This window comes from Lemur catta, chromosome 7 (genome assembly GCF_020740605.2).
Source record: "Lemur catta isolate mLemCat1 chromosome 7, mLemCat1.pri, whole genome shotgun sequence".
Taxonomy (NCBI): Eukaryota; Metazoa; Chordata; class Mammalia; order Primates; family Lemuridae; genus Lemur; species Lemur catta.
The window spans coordinates 30299979-30324881 of NC_059134.1; the positions used below are offsets into that span (position 1 = coordinate 30299979).

General features: G+C 34.5%; 1 protein-coding gene across 1 annotated transcript in view; it reads left to right on the forward strand.

Annotated features, from left to right (window-relative positions):
- Positions 1 to 24903, forward strand: part of C7H11orf65 (chromosome 7 C11orf65 homolog) — a 51111-nt gene that overhangs the window by 23279 nt on the left and 2929 nt on the right. Inside the window, exons 4-7 of the mRNA XM_045556660.1 lie at positions 10548 to 10601; positions 10734 to 10934; positions 11998 to 12128; positions 20600 to 20770. Of these exons, the coding sequence (XP_045412616.1) occupies positions 10548 to 10601; positions 10734 to 10934; positions 11998 to 12128; positions 20600 to 20770 (557 nt within the window). The remainder of the gene's footprint in view (positions 1 to 10547; positions 10602 to 10733; positions 10935 to 11997; positions 12129 to 20599; positions 20771 to 24903) is intronic.

Here is a 24903-nt window from a genome sequence, read left to right on the forward strand (position 1 = left end):
TTTTTGTCTTAATTGCACTGTAATTTCAATACCCTGTTGTTTATTTTTATAAATTTTTATCTATACTTGAAAAGAATATGTATTCTTTAGTTGTTGAGCATAGTATTGCATAGTTGTCAATTAGGTCAAGTTTGTCAATTATGTTGCTCAAATCTTCTATATCCTTACTGATTATTTTGACTAGTTGTACTATGAGCAACTGAGAGGTATATATTAAAATCTTCCACTATGGTTGAATGTTTTTATGTTTTTCTGATAGTTTATATGTATTTATGAGCATGTTATTAAATGAATACCAACTTAAGACTATTGTATCTTTCTTATGAATTAAACCTATCATCATTATGAGGTATCTCCCTTTATCTCTAGTAATACTCTTTGCCTTAAGGTCCCAAATCTCTGATATAAATGCAGCCACACGAACTACCTCTTATTTGCATGCATCTTTCCCATTATTTTACTTTCAACATTCTGAATCTTTATATTTTAGCTGTATCTTTTTGTAGGCAGCCATGTTGTTAGCTAACATTTTTTATCCAGTAGGATACTCTTTGCATTTTGTTGGAGCATTTACACCATTCACATGTAATGTTGTTATTGATAATTTAGGGATTTCAACCCATGCTTTTACTGTTTACTATATGTATGTCTCAGATGTTGTATGTTCTTTTTCAATACTTTATGCCCTTCTTTGGGACTGATTGTTTTGTTTTTATATTTTTCTCTCTGTAATACCATTCTTTTGTGGAGTTTTTTTGGTTTTTTGTTTGTTTTTGTTATTTTATTTTATTTTATTTTATTTTTTATTCACTTATTTTTTTTGAGACAGTCTTGCTCTGTTGCCTAAGCTGGAGTGCAGTGGTGTCATCATAGCTCTCTACAACTTCAAACTCAAGCAATCCTCCTGCTTTAGCCTCCTGAGTAGCTGGAACTACAGGTGTGTACCACCATACCTGGATAATTTTTTGTATTTTATTTGGAGATGGGATCTTGCTATGTTGCTCAGGCTGGTCTGGCCTCAAATGATCCTCCAGCCTTTGCCTCCCATAATTCCAGGATTACAAGCATGAGCCACCATGCCCAGCCTATATTACCATTCTTTTATTCTTATCCAAGAGATTGCAACATGTATATTTGACTTATGAAAATCATGTTTAGATTGGCATTTTTGTCTTTTCCCAGACAATGCATGTTTCCCTTACCTCCTTTTGACTTATATACTCTTGCTTTTGTACTTTTAAATTCTGTATTGCTAGATCATAAGTTAAGAGTATGTTTAGTTTAATAAGAAACTGCTGAACTTTTCCCAATGTGGCTGTACCAATTTGCATTCCCTCCAGCAAGAAATGAGAGTTCCTATTGCTTCACATCTTGGAGCATTTGGTGTAGTTAGTGTTTGGATTTTACCCATTCTAATAGCTGTTTAGAGGTATCTCGTTTTAATTTATAATTCCTAATGACATATAATGTTGAGCATCTTTTCATATACTTATTTGTCATCTGTATATCTTCTTTGGTGAGAAGTCTGTACAGACCTTTTGCCCATTTTTAAATCAAGTTGTTTGTGGAGTTTTAAGTGTTCTTTGTATATTTTGGATACCAGTCCTTTATCAGACACATGTTTTGCAGAGCTTTTATCCCAGTCTATGGCTTATCTTTTCGTTATTTTGGCACCTTTTAATTTTAATTTTTAAACTTTTAATTTTGATGATGTCCATCCTATAATTTTTTTCTTCTAGGTATCGTGCTTTTGGTGTTATATCTAAAAAGTCATTACCAAACCTCATCTCACCTAGATTTCTTCCAATGTTATCTTCTAAGAGTTCTTAGTTCTGCATTTTACATTTAGCTTAATGATCCATTTTCAGTTAGTGTTTTGTGACAAGTGTAAGATATGTGTCTAGAGTCTTTTTTTTTTTTTCTTGCCTGTGAATGTCCACAATGTCCCAGTAGTGTTCCAGCATCATTTGTTGAAGACTACTCTTTCTCCATTAAATTTCCTTTGGTTCTTTGTCAAAATCACTTAACTATAATTGTGTGTGGGTCTATTTCTCATCTCTCTCTCCTGTTACATTAATCTTTCACCAATACCACACTGTCTTGATTACTGTAGCTTAACATTAAATCTTGAAGTTGGGTAGTGTTAGTCCTCCAACTTTGTTGTTCTCTGAAACTTCAGTATGTTCCGGGTCTTTTGCCTTTCCATGTAAAATTTAGAATGAGTTTGTACTTATATACAAAATAAGTTGCTGGGGTTTTGATGAAGATTGCATTGACTTTGCAGGTCAAATTGGGAAGAACAGAGATCTTGACAATATTAAGTCTTCTTATCCAGGTATATGGAATATTTTTTGATTCATTTAGATCTTCTTTGTTTTCTTTCATCACAGTTTTATAATTTTCCTCATATAGATTCTGAAATATTTTAGATTTAGATTATAGATCTAAATAGATTTTAGATTTATACCCAAGTATTTTACTTTTTAGGTTGTGAATGTAAATGCCATTGTGTTTTTTAAATTTCAGATTCTAATTGTTCCTTGCTGATAAATAAGCAATTGATTTTTGTGTTTTAACCTTTTGATTTACTGGGATTTTTTACATAGATAATCATGTCATCTGTGAACAAAGTTTCTTTTTCCCTTCTCAATCTGTATACATTTCATTTCCTTTTCTTATTGCATCAGCTAGGACTTCCAGTATGATGTTGAATAGGAAAGGTGAGGGGATATCTTTGCCTTGCTCCTGATGTTAGTAGGAAAGCATCTAGTTTCTTACCATTAAGTATGATGTTAGTTTTATGTTTCCTATAGATGTTGTCAAGTAAAGGAAGTTCCCCTCTATTCCTAGACTGATGAAATTTTTATCACAAATGGGTATTGGATTTTGTCAAATGCTTTTTCTGCATCTACTAATATGATCATATGACTTTTCTTCTTTAACCTGTTGATGTAATGCAAAATGGCCTTGCATATCTGGAATAAATGTATAATTTATTTTTATAATTACTTTTATAAATTGTTGAATTTAGCGTGCTAATTTTTTGAGGATTTTATGTTCATGAGAAATATTGCTCTGTACTTTTTCTTGCTTGTAATGCCTCTGTCTGGTTTTGGTATTAGGGTGATGCTGACTTCATAGAATGTGTTGGGAAGTATTTCTTTTGATTTTATTTTCTGGAAGAGATTTTAGATAATTAGTATAATTTCTTTCTTAAATGTTTGGTAGAATTCACCAATTAACCTGTCTGTGCCTGGTGCTTTCTGTTTTAAAGGGTTATAATTATTGATTCAATTTCTTTAATAGAGATAGGTCTATTCAAATTATCTATTTCTCCTTGCATGATTTTTGGTCAATTGTATCTTTCAAGGAGTTGGTCCATTTCATCTAGGTTATCAAATTGTGGTGTAGAACTATTTGTGTTCTTAAAATTTATTATCCTTTTAGTGTCCATGGAGTCAGTAGTGATGGCTTCTGTTTCATTTCTGATATTAGTAATTTGTGTCTTCTTTTTTCCTTAGTCATTCTGGCCAGAGCTTATCAATTTTATTGATCTTTTCAAAGAAGCATTTTGTTTCTTTGATTTTTTCTATTGTTTTTTTGTTTTCAATTCTATTAACTTCTGCTCTGATCTTTATTGTTTATTTTCTTCTACTTACTTTGAATTTAATTTGCTTTTCTTTTTCTAGTTTCTTAAGGTAGAATCTTAGATTATTTATTTCAGATCTTTCTTGTTTTATAATATATGCATTCAGTGCTATAAATTTTCCTGTAAGCAATGTTTTTGTTGCATCCCTAACATTTTTGTAAGTTGTATTTTCATTTTCATTTAGTTCAAAGTATTTTTTAACTTCTCTTGGGACTCCTTATTTGACCTATTTGTTATTTAGAAGTGTGTTGTTCCAAGTTTTAGGGTTTTTCAGCTATCTTTCTATTTCTGATTTCTAGTTTAATTTCCTTGCGGTGTGAGAGCATAATTTGTATGATTTCTATTTTTTAAAATTTTTGTGTTTTTGGCCCAGGATATGGTCTGTCTTGCTGAATATTCTGTGTGAGCTTGAGAAGAATGTGTATTCTGCTGTTTTTAGATGAAGTGTTCTATAAATGTCATTTAGATCCATTTGATTGATGGTGCTGTTCAGTTCAGTTATGGCCTTACTGATTCTCTGACTGCTGAATCTGACAAAGGGGTGTTAAAATCTCCAATTATAATAGTAGATTTCTTTATTTTCCCTTATTGTTCTTTCAGTTTTTGCTTCACATATTTTGATTCTCTGTATATATACATTATATACAGGGCTTATTATGTCTTCTTAGAGAATTGATCATTATCATGTAATGCTCCTTTTTAACCCTGATAATTTTCCTTGCTCTGAATTTGGCTTTGTCTGAAATCAATATAGATGCTCAGCTTTCATTCGATTAGTGTGATTATCATATATCTTTCTCCTTCCCTTTTCTTTTAACCTCTCTGGGTCTTTATATTTGAAGTGAGTTTCTTGTAGAAAACATATAGTTGGGTCATGTTTTTTAATCTGTAGTAGTCTCTGCCCTTTATTTGGTGTGTTTAGACCATTGACATTTAAAGTTACTGATATAGTTTAATTGATATTTACTGTGTTATTGTGTCTTTTTTTGCCTTTATTCTTTCTATATATCTTTTTTTTTTGTCCTTTGCTCTTTTTATGCCTTCTCTGGTTTTAATTGAGCATTTTATATGATTCCATTTTCTCTCCTCTTTTAGCATATCAATTATACCTCTATTTTACTTTTTATAATTAGTTGCCCTAGAGTTTGCAGTGAACATTTACAACGAATCTAAGTCCACTTTAAGTAATAGTATCCCACTAAATGAAATCTTCCATAGTATCTCATAAACTTAAGAGACAGAGTCATGCTAAAGGGAAAGGACCTTCATCAAATACACAGCTTATCTCCTACCTTGAACATATTTGCTGTATTTGGGGTCTGAATGGAATATAAAGATAAAGAATTAAGCTCAAATCTTCCCAAAATTGAATTTCCCATAGTTTTTCATTATTGAGGAGGTAGAAACCTGCCAGGATCTCTTACAAAAGCCCAAAGGACCACATCTGAGAAACAGGGAAACACTAGAAAATGGACACACCAAATGTGGATTACTAATACTTAGTAATCTAGACTTAATCCAGCTCAATCTCTGATTGTATTGGCATGATCAGCACCTTACCCTAACTGCCTAAAAGATGAAGGGTAAATCCTTTCTAGTGAAGCCTCTACAGTTCTTTTATATGTAGCATCTAAGATATAATGAAAAATTACTAGACATGTAAAGAGGCAAGTGAATGTGAACAATAATCAAAAGGAAAATACAAACCATAGAAATAGACCCAATAATGATCCAGAAAGTTAGCATATAAAGACTTCAGAATAACTGTGATTAGTAAGTTTTTAAAAAATGAAGAAAATGATGGGCAAAAATGAATGAGGATGTGGAGAATTCCAGCAGAGAATTTTGATCTATAAATAAGCAAATGGGCATTCTAGAACTAAAATTATCATCTATGAAATTAGAAATATATTGGATGGGTTTAACAGAAAATTGGTTGCAGCTGAAGACAGGATTACTGAACTGACAGACAAGTTAACAGACAATATCCAAACTGAAGCTCAGGAAGAAAACTAATGGGAAAAAAATAAATAACTGAGAATAAAAGACATGTGAGATACAATACAAAGGTCTAACATACATGTATTAATAATTGGAGTCCCAGAAAGAGAGAAGACATCAATTGGGGCAGAAGCAATATTGGAAGAGAAAATAAATCAAAATTTCCAAAATTGATAAAAGAAATGAATCCACATACTCAAGAAGTGCTGAACAACAAATGATATAATACAAAGAAAACCACACACCTGGGCATATTGCAACCAAATTCCTAAAAAACAAAGACAAAGCTACAATCTGAAAATCAGCTAAAGAAAAAAAAAACATTAAGGAAGCCAGAAATAATACAATTGCTTCTTTTGTGTTCTGAAAGAAAGAAAGGGGGAAAAAAAAACCTTGTAAACCTGAAATTATACACCATTGCAAATATCATCACAATAGAGGCAAAATAATGATATTTTCAGACAAACAAAACCTAAAAGAATTAATTTGCCAACAAACTGAATTACAAGAAATATTAAAGAGAGTTCTTCTAGTTGAAAGAAAATTATTTCAGAAGGGAACAAGGATTATAGGAATAGAGAGCACTGGAAGGGGTAAATGTCATGGATGCATATTGTTTTCTCTAGAGTAACTGCCAAAAGAATCATATAAAACTATATTACTTAAAAGCTAATAGATGAGAAAATATGGAATATTAACGATTACTTGATCAATCCAAAAGAATGCAAGAAAAGAAATAATGGAATAAAGAACAGATGGGAAATTAGAAAACAAAAAGCAAGATGTTAGACTTAATGCTGGTATATCAGTAAGACTTAACCCTTATTTAACCAACTACAGTTGTCTCTTGGTATTTGTGGAGCATTGATTCCAGGACTCTCCACAAATACGAAAATCCACAGATGCTCAAGTTCCATGGTTGGCCCTGAGGAACCTATGGATATGTACAGTTGGCCCTCCATATCCATAGGTTGCACATCCCCAAAATACTGTATTTTTGATCCATTGTTGGTTGAATTTGAGGATACAGAATCCACACATATGGAAGACCAAATGTATATCAGTAAGTATATCAATAATATTAAAAATTTTAAGTCCAAAAAATAATTATTATATGAAATATAAACAGACTAAACAACCCAAATAAAAGCAAAGGTTGTCAGACTGACAAAAAAGCCATCTATTTATTATTTTTTAGGCACATTTTAAATATAATGGTATGGAAAAATGAAAAGTAAAATGGTGGAAATAGATATGCAAATTTTAGTTAAAAGAAAGCTGATGTCATTTTAATATCAGACAAATTAATGCAAAAAGTATTGTGAGATACAAAGAGGGACATTTCATGATAATAAAAGAGTTCAACAAAAAATATAACAATTCTGTAACTGTAAAGCAAAATTGACAAACTGACCAGAAGAAACATAGTAATTTTCATTCATACTTGGAGATTTTTTTTTTTTTTTTTTTTTTTTTTTGAGACAGAGTCTCGCTCTTTTGCCCAGGCTAGAGTGCCGTGGCATCAGCCTAGCTCACAGCAACCTCAAACTCCTGGGCTTGAGCAATCCTCCTGCCTCAGCCTTCCAAGTAGCTGGGACTACAGGCATGCGCCACCATGCCTGGCTAATTTTTTCTATATATATATTTTTAGCTGTCCATATAATTTCTTTCTATTTTTAGTAGAGACTGGGTCTCGCTCTTGCGCAGGCTGGTCTTGAACTCCTGAGCTCAAACAATCCTCCTGCCTTGGCCTCCCAGAGTGCTAAGATTACAGGCGTGAGCCACCGCACCTGGCCCAATCATACTTGGAGATTTTTAACATATCTTTCTTGGTAATTGGTAGAAACAAGCATGCAAAAAAAATTTAATATAGATATAGCAGATTTTAACTTCTTGACCTAATTGATAAATATAGAACTTTATAGTCAACATTGCAAAACATCTAAAGGTCTGCAAATCTAATGCTGTCCTTATGTTAAGCGCACAGGAAATGTTTCCCAAAATAGAGTACATGCTTGGATTTAATGCAAGTCTCAATAAATTTCAAAGGACTGAAACCATAGAGATTCTTCTTTGGTCCCAATGGAATTAAAATAGAAATCAATAAAAATAAGAGAAATAGAAAACCATCAAACTTTTACAAATTAAGCCCATGAAATTAAATAATCTATAAGTTAAAAAGGGAAATTAGAATATATTTTATGCTAAGTCATAATGACATCAAAGCTTATGGGATGCAGCTAAAGTAGAGCTCAGAAAGTTATACGTCTAAATGCAAACATAATACAAAAAGAGAAAAATTTAAAATCAGTGTCCTAAGTTTCTACCTCAAGAAGCTAGAAAAAGTTAAGCAAATTAAACTCAAAGACAGTAAAAGCAAGGAAATAGTAAAGATAAAATCAGAAGTCAATAAATAGGAACTAAAAGTAACAGAGAGAAAATAAAGCCAGATAGCACAACAAAGTGACTATAATCAATGATAACTTAGGGTATACTTTAAAATAACTAAAAGAGTAGAACTGGAATGTTCCTCCTAACACAAAGGAATGATAAATGCCTGAGGTGACGGATACTCCAATACCCTGATTTGATTAATTCACATTGTATGCCTGCATCAAAATGTCACATGTACCCACCCTGTAAAGATACACAACAATTAGGTACTCATAATAATTAAAATTTTTTTAAATGTCTAAAAAAGCCCAGTCAGTTCTTTGAATAGGTTAATAAAATTGGTAAACCTCTAGCAAGACTATATGTCTAATATCCAATGAGTATATGCAAATGTACTCAACATGGTTAGTCCTGAGGAAATATAAATTAAAAGTACAGTGATTGGGCTGGACACGGTGGCTCATGCTTGTAATCCCAGCATTTTGTGAGGCCGAGTGAAAAGGAAGACTGCTAGAGGCCAAGAGTTTGAGACCAACCTGGGCAACATAGTGAGACCTTGTCTCCCCAGAAAATAAAAACATAAGCTGAGTGTGAGTCTCAGCTACTCAGGAGGCTGAGGCAGGAAGATCACTTGAACCCAGTTCAAGGCTGCAGTGAGCTATAATTGTGCCACTGTACTCTAGCCTGGGCAATGGAGTGAGACCTCATTTCTAAAAAACAAAACAAAACAAAAAAAATAAAACAACTACAATTAGCTACCATTATAACCTCACCAGAATGGTTAAAATGAAAAGGTCTTGACAACACCAAGTGTTAATAAGTATGTGGAGCAGCCAGAACTCTCATATATTGCTGGTGGGTGGTAAATTCTTACAAAAATTTTGAAAAAAATTCTTTGGCAGTCACTAGTACAGCTAATTACAAATGCATCTCGTCTTATGGTGGGGTTATGTCCAGATAAACCCATCATATGTTCAGAATATTGTAAGTTGAAAATACATTTAACATACCTAACCTACTGAACATTATAGCTTAGTTTAGTTTACACTTGGAGTATTGATTGTTTACCCTTGTGATCACATGGCTGATTGGAAGCAGCCACTTGCTGCTGCTGTCCAGCATCACAACAGAGTATTGTACAGCATATCACTTACCTGGGAAAAGATCAAAGTTCAAAATCTGAAGTGTGATTTCTACTGAATGTGTATGGCTTTCACACCATTGTGAAGTCAATAAATCGTAAGTCATACCATCATAAATTGGGGCCATCTGTATAATATACCTCATGACCACTCATATTCCGTTCCTGGGTATGTAACAAAGGGAAATGAATGATAGAGCCCACCAGAAAAAGCGGTTTTATTTATGATAGCCCAAAACTAGAAACATATCAAAATTCCAACAATAATAGAGTTGATAAATAAATTGTGGTACATTATATGATGGAATACTACAGGGTGCCCCAAAAGTCACCATACATAGGGAAAATGGGAAATTATAGCTGAATGTACCTTATTTACAAAATATTCATTACAAAATTTTTCCTTTGCATGGAGACTTTTGGGACACCCTGTAGATAGCAGTGAAAAATAACTTGCTACTATCTGCAACTACATGTATGAATATTATAGATTCATCACAGATTCATGTTGAGCAAAAGAAGCCAAGCACAAAAGAGTATACAGTACATCTGTAAAAATTCATTGAGCTGGGCACTTAAAATTTGCCTACTTCAGTGAAGAAAAATATATATGCATGTATATATGTATAGTGTTATGGTTCAAATATAAAAAATATGTTTTATAACAGGATATCACACTTCATACTTGAATTCATACATTTTTACTCAAGGGAAAATTATTCTGTGAAACTAATGTCATCTTTCAGGCATTATAGATTAAACAATTTAGGATAGTATCTATTTTCTCATCTAAAATAATACTATCAGGAGAGAATTGCTTTGTTTTCTGATAAAGGCCAAGAATCTTTTCTCTACTTTTCATTTTGGTGCAAGGCACTAAAATTTAGAAGACCTGTTATATACAATTCTTATAGAATTTTAAACATGGATTTTTGATTTAACAAAAGCTAGTTAGGGAAGGTCATCTGGTGCTGAACTTAGGTTGATCAGTCACAATTTTTTTCTCTGAATGTACCTATAAGATAATACTTAATATGTAAATCGTATCCTTGAGGACTTATTTAAAACTTATGTTTTATGAACACTAAATCACTTGGCATTTATGTTTCTATATTGCATAGAAAGGACACAATTTGGTATCCCTTTTTCAGTTGTCATATAAGCTGTTTTATTTATTGAAAACCCTAAGAATTAAGTCCTTAGATCTTAAAATATTTTCTAATTTAAAATTAATTATTTGAGGTCTGTTCACCTGACCTATTTCCTAAATAATCAACATTCAGCAACTATTTTTAAATAATAGAGTGCAAAATGGTGAATTGATACATACAGAATGTTGAAGAATAATACATTCTCTTATAGGCAGAGCTTCTAGACGCTGCTGCTGGCATTCATGTGCGATTCAGATTAGGTGGAGTAAGTATAGATGAATTCTTATTTAGTAGTTTTAAAGCACATTTATGTGAAATTTAAAAGATGTAATTTTTAAAGTCATAAACTGTTTTTGTAATTATATTACAGTGGTCCTTTGAACTTTTATATCTACAGGCTCAATTTCCCCCTCAAATATACTATAAAATTTTTACTGACAGACATATTGAAGATCTGTGTGCTAACAGCCCTAGAGATTATACAAAACTTCCAGCAAAACATACATCTCATAATAAAAGTGATCATCTTCAAGAAGAGGATCATAGTGGCTGGTATCGTCGGATAGAAAACAATGGCTGGAGGCCTGTTGCTGATAGAGTAAGAAAAGAGAAATATTAATAATTTTTTATCTCATATATTTAGAAATTCATTTTATCTTTTTAAAAATTAATTTTAAAATTATTTTTAAAACAATAAATACTAGTAATTTAATTGATAAAATTTACTTAAATATTCTGAGGTTACTAATCATTATTAGTAACAACAAAGTACAACAATTTATCATTTACTTGTACTTTTAATAATTAGCTTTGAACCTATACCATCTTTAGATACTCTCTGGTACTCAGCAGATTATATACTCAGTACACAGATTGTAGAATTTGGTATGTTGCATATACTAAGTTTGAAAAGTGATAATGATCAAGGTGTGAATTCATTCATTCATTAACAAACTTTATGGCATATCAGTCATATATCAGGCATTGTTGTAGATGCTGGGGATACAATGGTAAAAAAAGGCATAGTCCTTTCCCTCAAGTAGATTGCTTTTCAATTAGAGAGAGAGAGTTGAGTAGACAGGATATTTCAGTACAGTGTAGTAAACATGTTAAGTGGTTGAATAGGTACAAATACACAGTGTTGTGGGGAAGTAGCACACTCTCCTCCTTGTTATCTAGTGTGTGTGTGGCAGGGTAGGAAGGATGAATTGGAAGTGGAAAATAGGCAGCCAGTTAGGAGAAAGTGTTGTAAAGGGGAAACCACAAAAGTCTTGGGAGGTAATAGAGGGAGCTCTGCGTTCCTGGAGGGTGCTACTACTCCTTGAGGGTTAGAGTCATCAAAACCCAACAGTACTAAGAATAGGTAAGGTCTATTCGTGTAAGAAGATGAGACAGTCTTAGAATATGTCTGTTTACTAATCCATCCAACAAATTAAGTACTTCGGTACACTAGTACTTTGTGAATCTTATGGTTCTGAAAACGCAGTATATACTAACTCACTCATCACTTAATTAGAAATACCTTAAAAAGGTCTATCCTTTCCTCTGTCTCTATCTTGGCATATTCCTACCGAATGCACAGAAGAAGTTCTTGTCTATAGCCAGATAATCTCACAATCAATATTTCAACATTTTGTATATTCCTTTTCATTTCTTAATAGTTTTGGTTATCTACTGCCTGTGAAGTAGTGGAAGACAAAAAAGAAATTGACTTTCATTTCTCTAAACTGAAGAGAAGGCAAGATTTAGAAAAGAAAAGAAAAATTAGAAAAATAGAATGGATGAGGCAAATGTAAGTTGACTAAGTACTTAGACTTACTAAAGAAGTATACAGTATTTTGGACAAAAAAATCCATAGAACTTATACTACTTGATTTCAAGACTTATAAAGCTACTGTAATCATGATGTTGTATTAGCATAAAGATAGACATATATAGATCAATTTAACAGAACACAGTGTTGAAAATAGATTCACACATACATTGTTAATTGATTTTCAACAAAGGTGCCAAGAGAATTTAATTGGGGAAAAAATAGTCTTTTTAACAAATTGGATATTCAAATGTCGAAAAATGAACCTTGACTCCTATATCATAAGTAAAATTAACTCAAAAGAGATCATAGTTCTAAATATAAGAGCAAAAACCATAAAGCATCTAAAAGTAACCAAAGGAGAAAATCTTAGTGACCTTTGTTCTTGCCAAGGTTTCTTAAACGGGGCACAGAAGGCATGAACTATAAAAGAAAAATTTGTTAAATTTCACTTCATCAAAATTAAAAGCTTTTGTTCTTTGAATAGCCTGTTTCAGAAATAAAAATGCAAGCCATAAGGAGTCAGGTACAGTGACTCACGCTTGTAATCCCAGCACCCTGGGAGGCTAACGCAAGAGGATTGCTTGAGCTCAGGAGTTCAAGACCAGCCTAAGCAAGAGTGAGACCCTGTCTCTACTAAAAATAGAAAAATTAGCCAGCATCGTGGGACTCTTGTCTCAAAAATTAAAATTAAAATAAAAAATGCAAGCTATAGACAGGTATAAAACATTTGCAAAATATATATAAATGTCTTGAATCTAGAATATATTTTTTAAAACCTCTCAAAACAGCCTAATTTAAAAATGGGCAAAAGATTTGAACAAACACTCCATCAATGAAGATATATGGATAGTAAATTAATACAACTCAACTAATAAATCATTAGTCATTAGGAAAGTGAAAACTAAAACAATAATGAGATAACACTATATACTCACTAGAATGGTTAAAATAGTCTGCCATACCAACTGTTGGCAAGGATATGGAGCAAATGCAAACTGCTGCATTCACTTAGAAAACAGTTGGGCAGGTTTTTTTTTTTTTTTTTTTAAACAAGTTAACACACCTCCTATTCAACCCAGCAATTTCACCCATAGGTATTTACACAAGAGAAATAAAAACATATCCATGGAAAGATTGTATATGAATATTCATAGCAGGTTTATTTGTAATAGCTAAAAACCAGAAACAGTACAAATTTCCATCAGCAGATGAATGGATAAATAAATGGTAGTATACCTACACCAAGGAATACTACTCAGCAATACAAGGAATGAACAATTGGTACATACAACATGGATGAATCTCAAAATAATGATGCTGAATGAAAGAAATCAGTCAAAAAAAAGTACATGCTATGTGATTCCATTTACATAAAATTCTAGAAGATGCAAAAAAATCTAGAGTGACACAAAGAGGATCAGTAGTTGTCTGCAGGTGGGAGGAAGGAAAGAGGGACGGATTACCAGGGGCTACAAGGAAGCTTTGGGAGTGATGGATATATTCATTTTTTAATTGTAGTGATGCATTCATAGGTATATACATGTCAAAACTGCAAATTGTATAATTTAAATATGTGTAGTTTATTGTACCTAAATTATGCCTCAATAAAGTTGTGAAAAATTTTGAAAAGAACATTGTACACCTCCATGGTACCTTTGAAGTAGTTGTTTATCTCCTGTAGTTGCAGGGTGAGTAGAGGGCATCCCAGGGTTCAATTGCAAGGGTCCCAGGATTATAGTGTCTACAGTACAAACAAATGCTGAACACTGCCAGGTCTTTTGCGTGAAGATAAGGGCACTAATGGGAAAGTAGTAGAACCCTGAGACCTGGGATGAGGACATTTGGACAGATATAGGCAAGGCTAAGAACCTTGAACCTCCAAATTCCCTGGTTAATGGAGGAAGCCCTTGTTCCCCCTTTTGAGGGAAGCAGCCCTTCTCTGCATAAAAGCCTTTCAGTGACTGCACTGGGACAGTTGCTATACACACTCATGCTGATTCTCCTCAGGATTCCCCACCAGTACCACCATTGCTCATTGGCTCCAGTCCACAAGGAGAGTTGTATCTCAGGACAGCCCAGAGAGAGGAGTAAAAGCAAGAGGAGATGGCTTATAAACCAAAAGAGTTACAAGAACTTATAGGAGTCTCGGAAGCATTGTGTGAGGGTGGATTTTAAGGTTGTTAGATCAAGGGTTGTTTGGGCTGAATGTACTGATATGGACACACTCACTTGGGATTGTGGATTTAATATGTTGGCTTGGCACCCAGAAATTATGTTAACAGTCTGTGAGGTTAGCTAATCAAAGCCTGAACTCAACCAAGCCTCTTTGTTACAAAATACCTAAACTTCTCTGGTATACTGTAGAAAAAGGATTACTGAAGGCTCAGGGGAATACATACGTTTGTTCCTGTTATGTGCAATCTACTCAACCACTGACTAGCTATAACTCCAGGAGGCCCCAAAGGACGGCTTCTTCATCAGATTGTTAAGAAATGGCTTGTTGAAGGGACTAGCAGAATTCTTGATGAACTCTGTGATAGCTGTCCTTTATAGGCTGGAGATGACAGTGGGGAAAGGTGTGATGAAATTGTTTCCTTTAGTTTGTTGGGAATAATAAAACGTTGAAGTGATAGGGTCAGGTGGTGTGACAAATTGCAGCAAGGCTTCCAGATGTGGTTTTTTTGTTTTTTGGTGTTTTTTTTTTTTTTTTTTTTGAGACAAGGTCTGGCTGTGTCACTGGGGCTAGAGTGTAATGGCGTCATCATAGCTCATTGCAACCTCAAACACCTGGGCTCGAGCGATCCTCCTGCCTCAGCCTCCTAAGTAGCTGGGATACGGGTACACACCACAGTGCCTGGCTAATTTTTCATATTTAGTAGAGATGGGATCTTGCTCTTGCTTAGGCTGGTCTTAAATTCCTGGCCTCAAGCGATCCTCCTGCCTTGGCCTCCCAAGGTTCCAGGATTACAGGTGTGAGCTACTGTGTCTGACCAAGAGGTGGCTTCTTTAATGGAGAAAATCAACACAACCACTGGTACCTGGTATGTTACGGTTGACTTGGTAAATATGTTCTTTCCCATCCCAAACACTAAGCAAAAGGAAAAGTAGTTTGCATTTACATGGAAAGAATTTACACCTTACTCTCAGAGCTATATTAGCTTTCTTGCTCTAATCCCTACGGGCTTGCACATCTTGAATCTGCAGAACATCATGGCTGTTCATTACATCGATGACCTTACACTAATTATATGCAGTAAGCAGAAAATAACAGCTCCCTGCGTGGTTTAGTAGGACAAATGCACACTAGAAGGAAGGAGATAAACTTGGCAAAAAGTGAAGGGTCTGCCACGTAACTGGAGATTAAAGACATTTTATGATATCTTTTCTAAAGTGAGAGACAAATTGCTGTACCTTGCACCATTCACCTTGAAGAGGCACAACACTTAGAGGCCCTTTTTTGATTTGGGAGGTAAAATATGGCATGTCTAGACATGCTGCTCCAATCTATTTACTAGGTGACCTATTAAAGCCACCAGGCTCCAGTGGGACATTGAGCAAGAAAGAGCTCTGCAGGAAGTCCACAACTGCTCAAGCTGCCCTACAACTTTGACTTTATGTCCCATCTGTCCCAACAGATTAGAAATGTCTGCGGCAGTGAAATACTATGTAGAGCCTCTAAAGAGTCCTAATAGGAGAATCACGGCACAGACCTCTAGGGTTTAAGAATAAGCTAAAGAATATCCTCCTCTGCCAAAAACTAGTCTCCATTTGAAATTCAGCTCCAGGCTTGCTACTGGGCCCTGGTAGAGACTGAATGCTTGGTAATAGGATACCAAGTGCTATGTGATTGTGAACTGACCTGGGTTTTATCTGATCCGTTGGACCGTAAAATTGAGGGTACATAGCATCATTTCAGTGTAAAATAGATGTGGTCTATATGGAATGGGTCTGAGAAGAACCAGAGGGCCCAAATAAGCTGCATGAACTGGTGGCTCAGACTTCTTCCACCTCTACTTACACTACATTGCCTCCACATCATCTCCGTACCTTTGGCTTCATAAGGAGTCCCTTATGACAAATTAACAGAGGAGGAATATGTTGGATCTAATTCACCATGGATCTGCACAGGAGGCTGGTCCAAAATAGACTGTTACTAGATTACAACCCCTCAACTGGCCTGGAAAATGGTCAAAGGATATCCTTCCAATGGGCGCAACTTCAGGTAGTACCCTTGGTTTTCCACTTCATTTGAAGGAGAAATAGCCTGAGGTGTGGCTCTCATTGACTGTGGGCAGTAGCTAATAATTTCTCAGCTAGGTCAAGGAAGAGGTATATGCAGAATGGGTGCAAAGTATATTTATGTCCTATGTGAATGCACTCCAAAGAATTTATATGAGGCAGAAAACTCTCAGTAATCAGATTGACAAGATGATGCATCCTGTGGATGTCAACTCTTTTGTTGCACCATGGAGCCACGTATAAAGTGGCCATGGTTACAGAGATCAAGGTTATGTTTAGTCTTAACAACATGGTCTTCCCCTCACCAAGGCAGTTCTGGCTGTAGTCACAGCTGACTATACAGCAAAGGCCATTGCTTTGCCCCAGTAATGAGATATGCTGGCTAGCTGGTGACAGGCTAATTATATTGGACCCTTCCCATAATAGAAGAGATATCCCTTTGTCCTCACAGTGATAGACAGATACTCTAGACATGAATTTTATTTCTCTGCATTGCTTCTATCAGCAACACCTTCAGTACAGAGTGTCTTGTCCATCATCATTTTATTTCATGCAACATTGTCTTTAACCAGGGACCCATTTACAGCAAAGGAAGTGTGATTATGGGCTCAGAACAACAACACAATTCACTTACCATATGTGCCATCACCTAGAAACAGCTGGCTTTGATAGGATGGTGGTATGATTTGCTGAATCTCAGTCACAGTAACAGCAGACAACACCTGGTGATAAGCCAATGCACATGAATAATAATCTTCTATTTTATTTCTCCTTTCTTTCCTGTTTATCCTCAAAACAATCTTCTTCATAACAGACTTCTGTATGGCTAATTATATGGGCATTTCTCTCTCAAACTCAACAGATCCAAAACTGAATTTCTTCTCTTCCCCATCATAAAAGTTGTTTCTCCTCAGTATTTCTCCTGGTTTCAGTTTATGACACCATTATTGACCCAGTTATCCAAGCCAGAAATATAGAGGCTGACCTATACTTCCCACTCTTTATAAGCTCCTACATGTAATCTGTCGTCAGGTCCTATTAATTCTACTTCCAAAGTATCTCCCAAATCTGATATTTTCTTTCATTCTCTACTGCAATATTTCATCTATACTTCATCTGCTGGGTATATCTTCTCATTGGTCTCCTTGTCTTTAGTCTCTTCATTGTCTCTGTATTAACACTGAACTGATGTTTCTAAAGTACAAATCACTTCCTTACCTAAAACGTGTTAAGGGTTTCCCAGTACCTACTTCTCACATGATATTCTCTCTCCCCAGGCTGCTCTTCTCTGGCTCAGCTATATGGCAACAAGATCTTCATCTATTGATACTTGTCCCAATATCTCCTGAAGCCTTCCCTAACCTACCTAGACACAGTTAGGCACTTCTGTGTGCCCCACGGACTTTTTATGTACTCAGGTGTCATGTTTTTGCAGTTATCTGTGTATTTGCCACCTATACTAGACCTTGAACCCCTATGGAGCAGGGACCCTGTTCTATTTATTAGCATAGGACCTCAGATATACTTGGTGCTTAATGAATATGTGTTGCTTATAGAAGGAACGAATAAATGGATGAGTGAATAAATAAATAATAAATTCTATGACTGGGTGTTATATTTATTTTTCGTAGGGTTGTAGAGGATGAATGAGAAATTTTGCTTTGTGTGCTTTGTTCACTGTGGCATTAAACACTCTTCACTCTGTTGCTAAGAATCAGCAATGAACAAAATCAACAAACTTTTAATTTTTTTTTACTCATCTCTTACTAAAAGAATTCTGGTGTTTAAATCCCATTCCTTGCTGTGTCCTGCAGATCTTAGCTCTCCTAAACCTTCTTTGCAATTTAAGCTTTGATTCTTCCTAGGTCTTTGTATTTAACTTCTCTTCTTGTCGTGAATTCAGACAAACATTTCTTACCATGTTCTTTCCTCTTAAATTTCCTAGTTTAGAAAGAATATAATTTTAAAGTGAATATAACTAAAAATAGCAATATTACCTATAAAGCCAAATTTTATGGTTTTTGTTTTCTTTTTTAAAGATCACTATTTATTTATAAAACAAGTTATGATTATAAAGTGATCTTTATTTCTCGTCGATACATTTGAAATCTGATTTCTACTTGCTAACCTATTTAGACCACTTAACTATAATAGTGACTAATTTTAAGAGTTCAAAATCTGAGAATTAAATTATTAGAAGTTTTTTTTTTTTTTTTTTTTTTTTTTTTGAGACAGAGTCTCACTCTGTTGCCCCAGGTAGAGAGCAGTGGTGTCATCATAGCTCACTGCAACCTCCAACTCCTGGGCTCAAGCCATCCTCCTGCCTTGGCCTCCCATAGTGCTAGGATTACAGGCATGAGCCACTGCACCTGGCCTAGAACAATTATTATTACTCTCAAAAACAAAGTGCATTTTATACTTCCTTGATAAGAGAAAAAACAGATATCTGAATTATTGTATATCACTGTTGAAAAAGGAGAAAATAATGCCCTCCATGTTTCAAAATCTACTCTTAGGTGTTTGTGTATTTGGAAGGGTAAAACATGGAGGAAATCATTAAAAACACATTCACTCTCAGCCTTCCAGAAATTTCTATGCATTTTTGTTACAGCATGAGCATTAGTTCAATAAGTTTGGATCAGTGGGTACTATCATTTGTTTGATCATTCATTTACTTAATACATGTTTATTGAGTGCCTATGATGTTCAGAAAACAGAGTATAGAGTGTAAGATTGTAAGTTCCATGAGGGAAGTTTCACCACTGTACAAACATATAACACTTTGTAAATGGTAGACACTCAATAGATATTTATTATATAAATGAGTAAGTGAATGAAAAACTACAGAAAAATTGCTAAGTCATACTTTCTTATAATTTTTGCTCGTATTAAACTATAAATCAGGAGTCATGTTCCTGCTTCTATAATACGTATTTGCTCTCATGGATCATTATCCATTTAAAGTCTGCTCAAGCAGAAACTTCATGAGGGCACAGATATATCTTCTCGCTGTTATATTCCTACCACCCAATATTGTGTAGCCTTCTTTTACTGAATGCTTACTATGTGCAATTCACTGTTCTAAATGCTTCACATAGATTCACACTTCTAAACCTCTTGAGAACACTAGGAGGAAGTAGTAATATGATTATCATTTTAAGGAAGTAGTCACTGAGACCCAGAAAGGCTGGGTTATTTGGCAAAAATGATATGGCTAGTAAATCACAGAACCAAGATTCACATCCAGATAATTTAATACCAGAGTCCTGCTCTGTATCACCACTATAGTGCTTCCTAATCAATGGGCATTGAATTAATAAATAAATACAATTTCAAAATAGGTTCATCTTTAAAATGGCTACCAGTGTAGATCTTAAAATGAATAACCCCTCTAAAATGCTATGTTTGGTAAGGATTGCTAACTTCTCTTTACTCCCTCAGCTCATGTTTGTTGGACACATTATTTTATGTGCTCAGATTAATATAAGACAGACAGTCTCCAGAAGGAAGCTGGACTTAACAGTCAGGTCTGAACACTGGGTCTGATATATATTTACTACCTACATGATCTTGAACAATTTTTAAACTTCTCTGAGTCTCAGTTTCTTTATAAAGAAGAATAAAGGGGAATAAAAATAGCTGCTACCAATAGCTGTGACTTTTTAAAGAGAATTAAAGAAGATAATGTGTGAAAAGTACCTGGCAAAAAGAAAATGTCAGTATCTGTCATTCCTTTACCTTTTCTCCTCCTCCTTTTTTCCTTTTTCCACTTTCCTTCCCTCTTCCTACCTGCCATTAGCCTCATGACTTTGTAAAAGTCACTCAAATCCTCCAGGATTTATTTTCTCACCTGTAAAATGAGTGTGTTAGTTATTGGTTTCTAAGATCCTTTCCATTCTACAATTCTATTAATATGATTCAGTGATTTAATGACTTAGTTTTTCTTTGTATCACAAAAATGCAACGTATTGAGAGGTGATTTGAACTGAGGCCTCTCTGGTTAGTATGGTTGGTTAAGTTGCTTTTTACCTCCAAAATATCCCATCATAGATCTTGGTTTAAATGCATCTGAGTTATGGAGGATGAAAACTTGATTCAATGTGTAAAATAGGTTTTAATATGTAAGTAGCCACAATATTTATCAACTGTATCTACTTATAATCACTTATTCCAAAGGATTTATGTTTCTCTTCCTTTTCTCTATTTAGGTACTACACAGGAAGCCTGGAGGCTCAGTCAACACATCCTAAAACTGTAGGTTTAATTCAGACAGCAACGAAGGGGCTAATGAGAGCTATTGAAGATGGTGGGATAGATTCTGTGATGGAATGGGAAGTGGATGAAGTGCTGAACTGGACAAATACACTGAACTTTGATGAGTAAATATACATTGCTATTCTTGGGAACAAGGGCAGTCATCATATATTTTTTCTTTCTAACATTTCCCATTCCCATGTTGAATCTTAGGGCCACAAACATAATCTTAAAAAAAACCCGAGCATTTATTATTTTTTCAGAAAGAAAAGAAGAAGAAATGAGGAATGATCTAAAATAGCAAACATAATATTAGACATAGCTGTTCTTTATTTTCAGACTTTAAACTTATGCGTTAGTCTCTCCTTTGCTTCTTACTTTGGAATTTAGAAATAAGGCTAAGAGCATGAAATTACTAATAGAAACAATTTCCTCAATCTGTATTCCCTAAATTTTCTATGTGAGAGACTAAAAAGTTATAATTTTTCAATGATGTAGTATGGCCCTTGAAAAACATTTTTAGGATATTTTGTGTGGTAGAAATTTAAAAATATTTAATACAGCTATTAGAGAAATGTAAATCAAAACCACGAGATACCACTTCATATCTACTGGGATGGTTATAACTAAAAAGACAGATAATAACAAGTGTTGACGAGAAGGTAGAGAAATTGGAACCCTTATACATTGCTAGTGGGGATGTGCAATGGGGCAGCCACTCTAGAAAACAATCTGGCAGTTCCTCAAATGGTTAAACATAGATTTGCCATATGACCCAGCAATTCCACTCCTAGATATATACCCAAGAGAAATGAAAACATATGTTCACACAAAACTTGTGCATGAATACTTATAGCAACATTATTCATAATAATAAAAAGTAGAAACAACCCAAATGTCTATCAACTGATAAATGGATAAATAAAATGTGGTATGTCCATACAGTGGAATATTATTCAGCAATATGAAGAAATGAAGTTCTGATACATGCTATAATATTAATGAACCTGCTAAGTGAAAGAAACTAATCACAAAGGAACATGTATTATATGATTCCATTTATATGAACTGTCAAGAACAAGCAAATCTACAAAGACAGAAAGATTAGTGGTTGCCTAGAGCTAGGGAATCAATTGCGGGGGTTGGGTGGTGATGGCTATGGGGTGTGAGGTTTCTTTTTGGAGTAATGAAAATGATTGAAAATTGATTGTAGTAATGGATGCCCAACTCTGTGAATATACTAAAAGCCACTGAATTATGCACTATTAATGGGTGAATTATATATGAATTATATCTCAATAAAGCTGTTAAAAATATTCAGTATTTACTCAACTACAATAAAGAATGTGGATAATGCATCTATGAAGAGGCAGAAAAATTAAAATGAAGATGGTATACAAGTAAAGTATGAAAATAGAAGAAATTAGCAAAAGGGAGCTAAGAAAATGGGGTTGGAAAAATCAAAGTGATGGTCTTTGAACAATAGAACATGAAAATGAGAAGCCAGAGGAAACAGAGAAGAGAATAATAATAAAAGGAAAGATAAAAGAAAGAAGAAAAGGGGGAAAGGAAGATACAAAAGAAAAATCAAAAAAACAAGAATTAAAAAAAGGTATTGATGAAAAGGATATATTATAAAATAAAAAGAGAAAGATAAGAAATAAAGAACTAAGTATCCGTAGTAGATACTCTAAAATGTTTTTAAATAAAAAAGGACTGCTAATGATTCAATAACCCCAATATTTTGTCTAGACCACAGTATTGGGATTCCCTATAGACAGCACATCTGTGGTTTCTGGGACACTGAATAAATACAGATGGTAATAATGACGCAAGAAATGACATCCAAAGAAAGGTGCTGTAATGCCTTGCCTTTAGTCCCTTCCTAAGAGTAAAAATTGCTAGATGGAGAGGGAGGGAAGAAAGGGAGAGAGAGGTAGAAGAGGTACATTTTGAATGAGCATCTGAGGACAGAATAGAGAATTCTCTCAACTATTGAAATCCTGCTCTGCCTTTGCCTTATACAGTTGGCTAATTCAAGAAAAGGGCCAGCAAGCTTCAGTGCAAGATTACAAAAAATCTATACCTAATATTCTATGTTCTATCATTACTGGCATACAAAAAGAATAAAACCATTAAGTTCAACGGGAAGAAATAAATCGGCATTTCAGTCTATATAAGACTTTCCCATCTATCATCCCCTGATAGGATAGTAGGTGGTGAAGAGTCTCAGTGGCTTCCCTTTGTGGAAAAAACAGAATAAACCAGTAAGACTTGAAGTGGTTTCTTCATATCATATGCTCTATATGGAGTGGGATGAATATGCCTGGCTTTGATGTGATAAGAGTAACTGAAAATTTCCATTTTTAAAATGCAGATAATTCATGTTTCCAGTTATGTACAACTTCTGTCAGTTCATTTTCTGAGTTGGGTATAATCATGTGGAATCTAAGAGAGCAAGGTTTCCATTGAGGCCCCGGGCAATGAATATTTCAAATGAAATCTCAAGTGGTTATTTGGTATATTTCAGTAGCACTACTGACAACAAGCACTGATTATCTCAGGCAAGAGCAAAGTTTGAAAGACCTTCCCCTAGCTGACCATAGACATTAGGTATAAGCACCCAGTGTATTTATGGTCTCCACAGTCTACTTTCCTGTTGTCTTTATAGTCCTCTAGATATTTGTAACTGACTTGACAACACCTTGTTTGATGAGAATTTAATAGTCTGACATTTTTCCCTTGTGTAGAATTGGTAGCCACTAATTCGTTGGAGAGTATCCTTCAAAGTCTATGGACGGTTTTCTACTGTTGGACAGTTAGAATGGCATAAATGCCTCAAACACTGATATTTACTGATAAAAATCAGTTTTTTCCCAAAGGCGTTTGTGCTAACCCCTTGTTATGATAGACACTCTCCTGGGATGAAGCCATGTGCATCTTCAGGTGTACATTGTAACTATCAACTGAGTACATTATTTTAATCATTTTGAAGAATGGATGGAGCCATTCAGTCTTGGATTTGAGGACACTAATGAGTACTATTGTAAATTCCTGTATCCAAAGATATGTTGCTGCATATGTAAAGAATGTAAAACAATCCCCACATCACCATCACTGAGTTACCCACAATGCCACAAGATGGCTACCATGACTGTTGCAGACATTCATCCTAAGGGATATTCATTCAGATGTTCCTCCTCCAGGATCATCAGAGTTTTCAAATAGCAAGTGAATTTTAACATACTTATTATGCAATTAGCAGCTAGGAAATCTTAATTTCCTGATATTCTATATAACTTTGTTGGTGAGAACTCTGTGCTCATGTATGTTATGGATAATTTCTATATCTGAAGATGCTCCTTTGATTTCTAAGGCATGTAGTTAATGTGGCCTCTCTGGCTAAGGACTTTTCCTGGGATATTAAATCATTTGTACTCCTGAAGAGATTCACTGTAGATTCCACATACACATTATTCTGTGATTGTTATCTAAAATATTCCAAAAATTTCTTAGAAAGAAAGATCAGCTCTATGATATAAACAACATGGTAATGCTATCATCAGACTTTTCCTTCTATTTGTAAAACTTACATTTCTTATCAGTTACTGATGGTATGTTTTTATGAGTTCTTTTTGAATTATAGAATGAATTCATGTCCTAATCTTAGATAAAGCAGGAACAGGATGGGCCTTAAATACAGCATATGTTTATGCCCCAGATTGTCAGGGCTTAGCATACTATCCATCAAGGCTCTTTAACTTGGTTCCTTGAAAGTAAAAAGAAAACCTGCCAGGATGTAAATCCAAGGAAGCAAGGTGGTTGACATTTGACTCTTCACAGTACTCCTAAGCAACTATTGACTTTTCCCTCTGAGAGTTTTATGTCCATACTTTTAAAAGTTATTAGCTAACATCTTAGTAAACACTCAACTGAGGACATGATCTTGCAGGAATGAAACAGGATAAAATGAGATGTGCTAGAGGAAGATGAAAGGACACTAATATGGTAGATGGTGGGTACCATTTTTATACATGCCTCAACTCCTTGTCCTGGAGGTTGTGGTAGCTGCATGTGAGCTATTAGAAGGTGGGAAAGTCATGAGAATTAAACATTGAGACTAGTGAACTTGTTACCATTAGTCTAAGATTTCTCAGAAAAGGTGAAATTTTAGTAGTCTAAGCATGTACTAATGAATAAACTCATTACTTATTAATGAATCAATTTAATTTAATGAATTCCCATATAATGTGCTTAG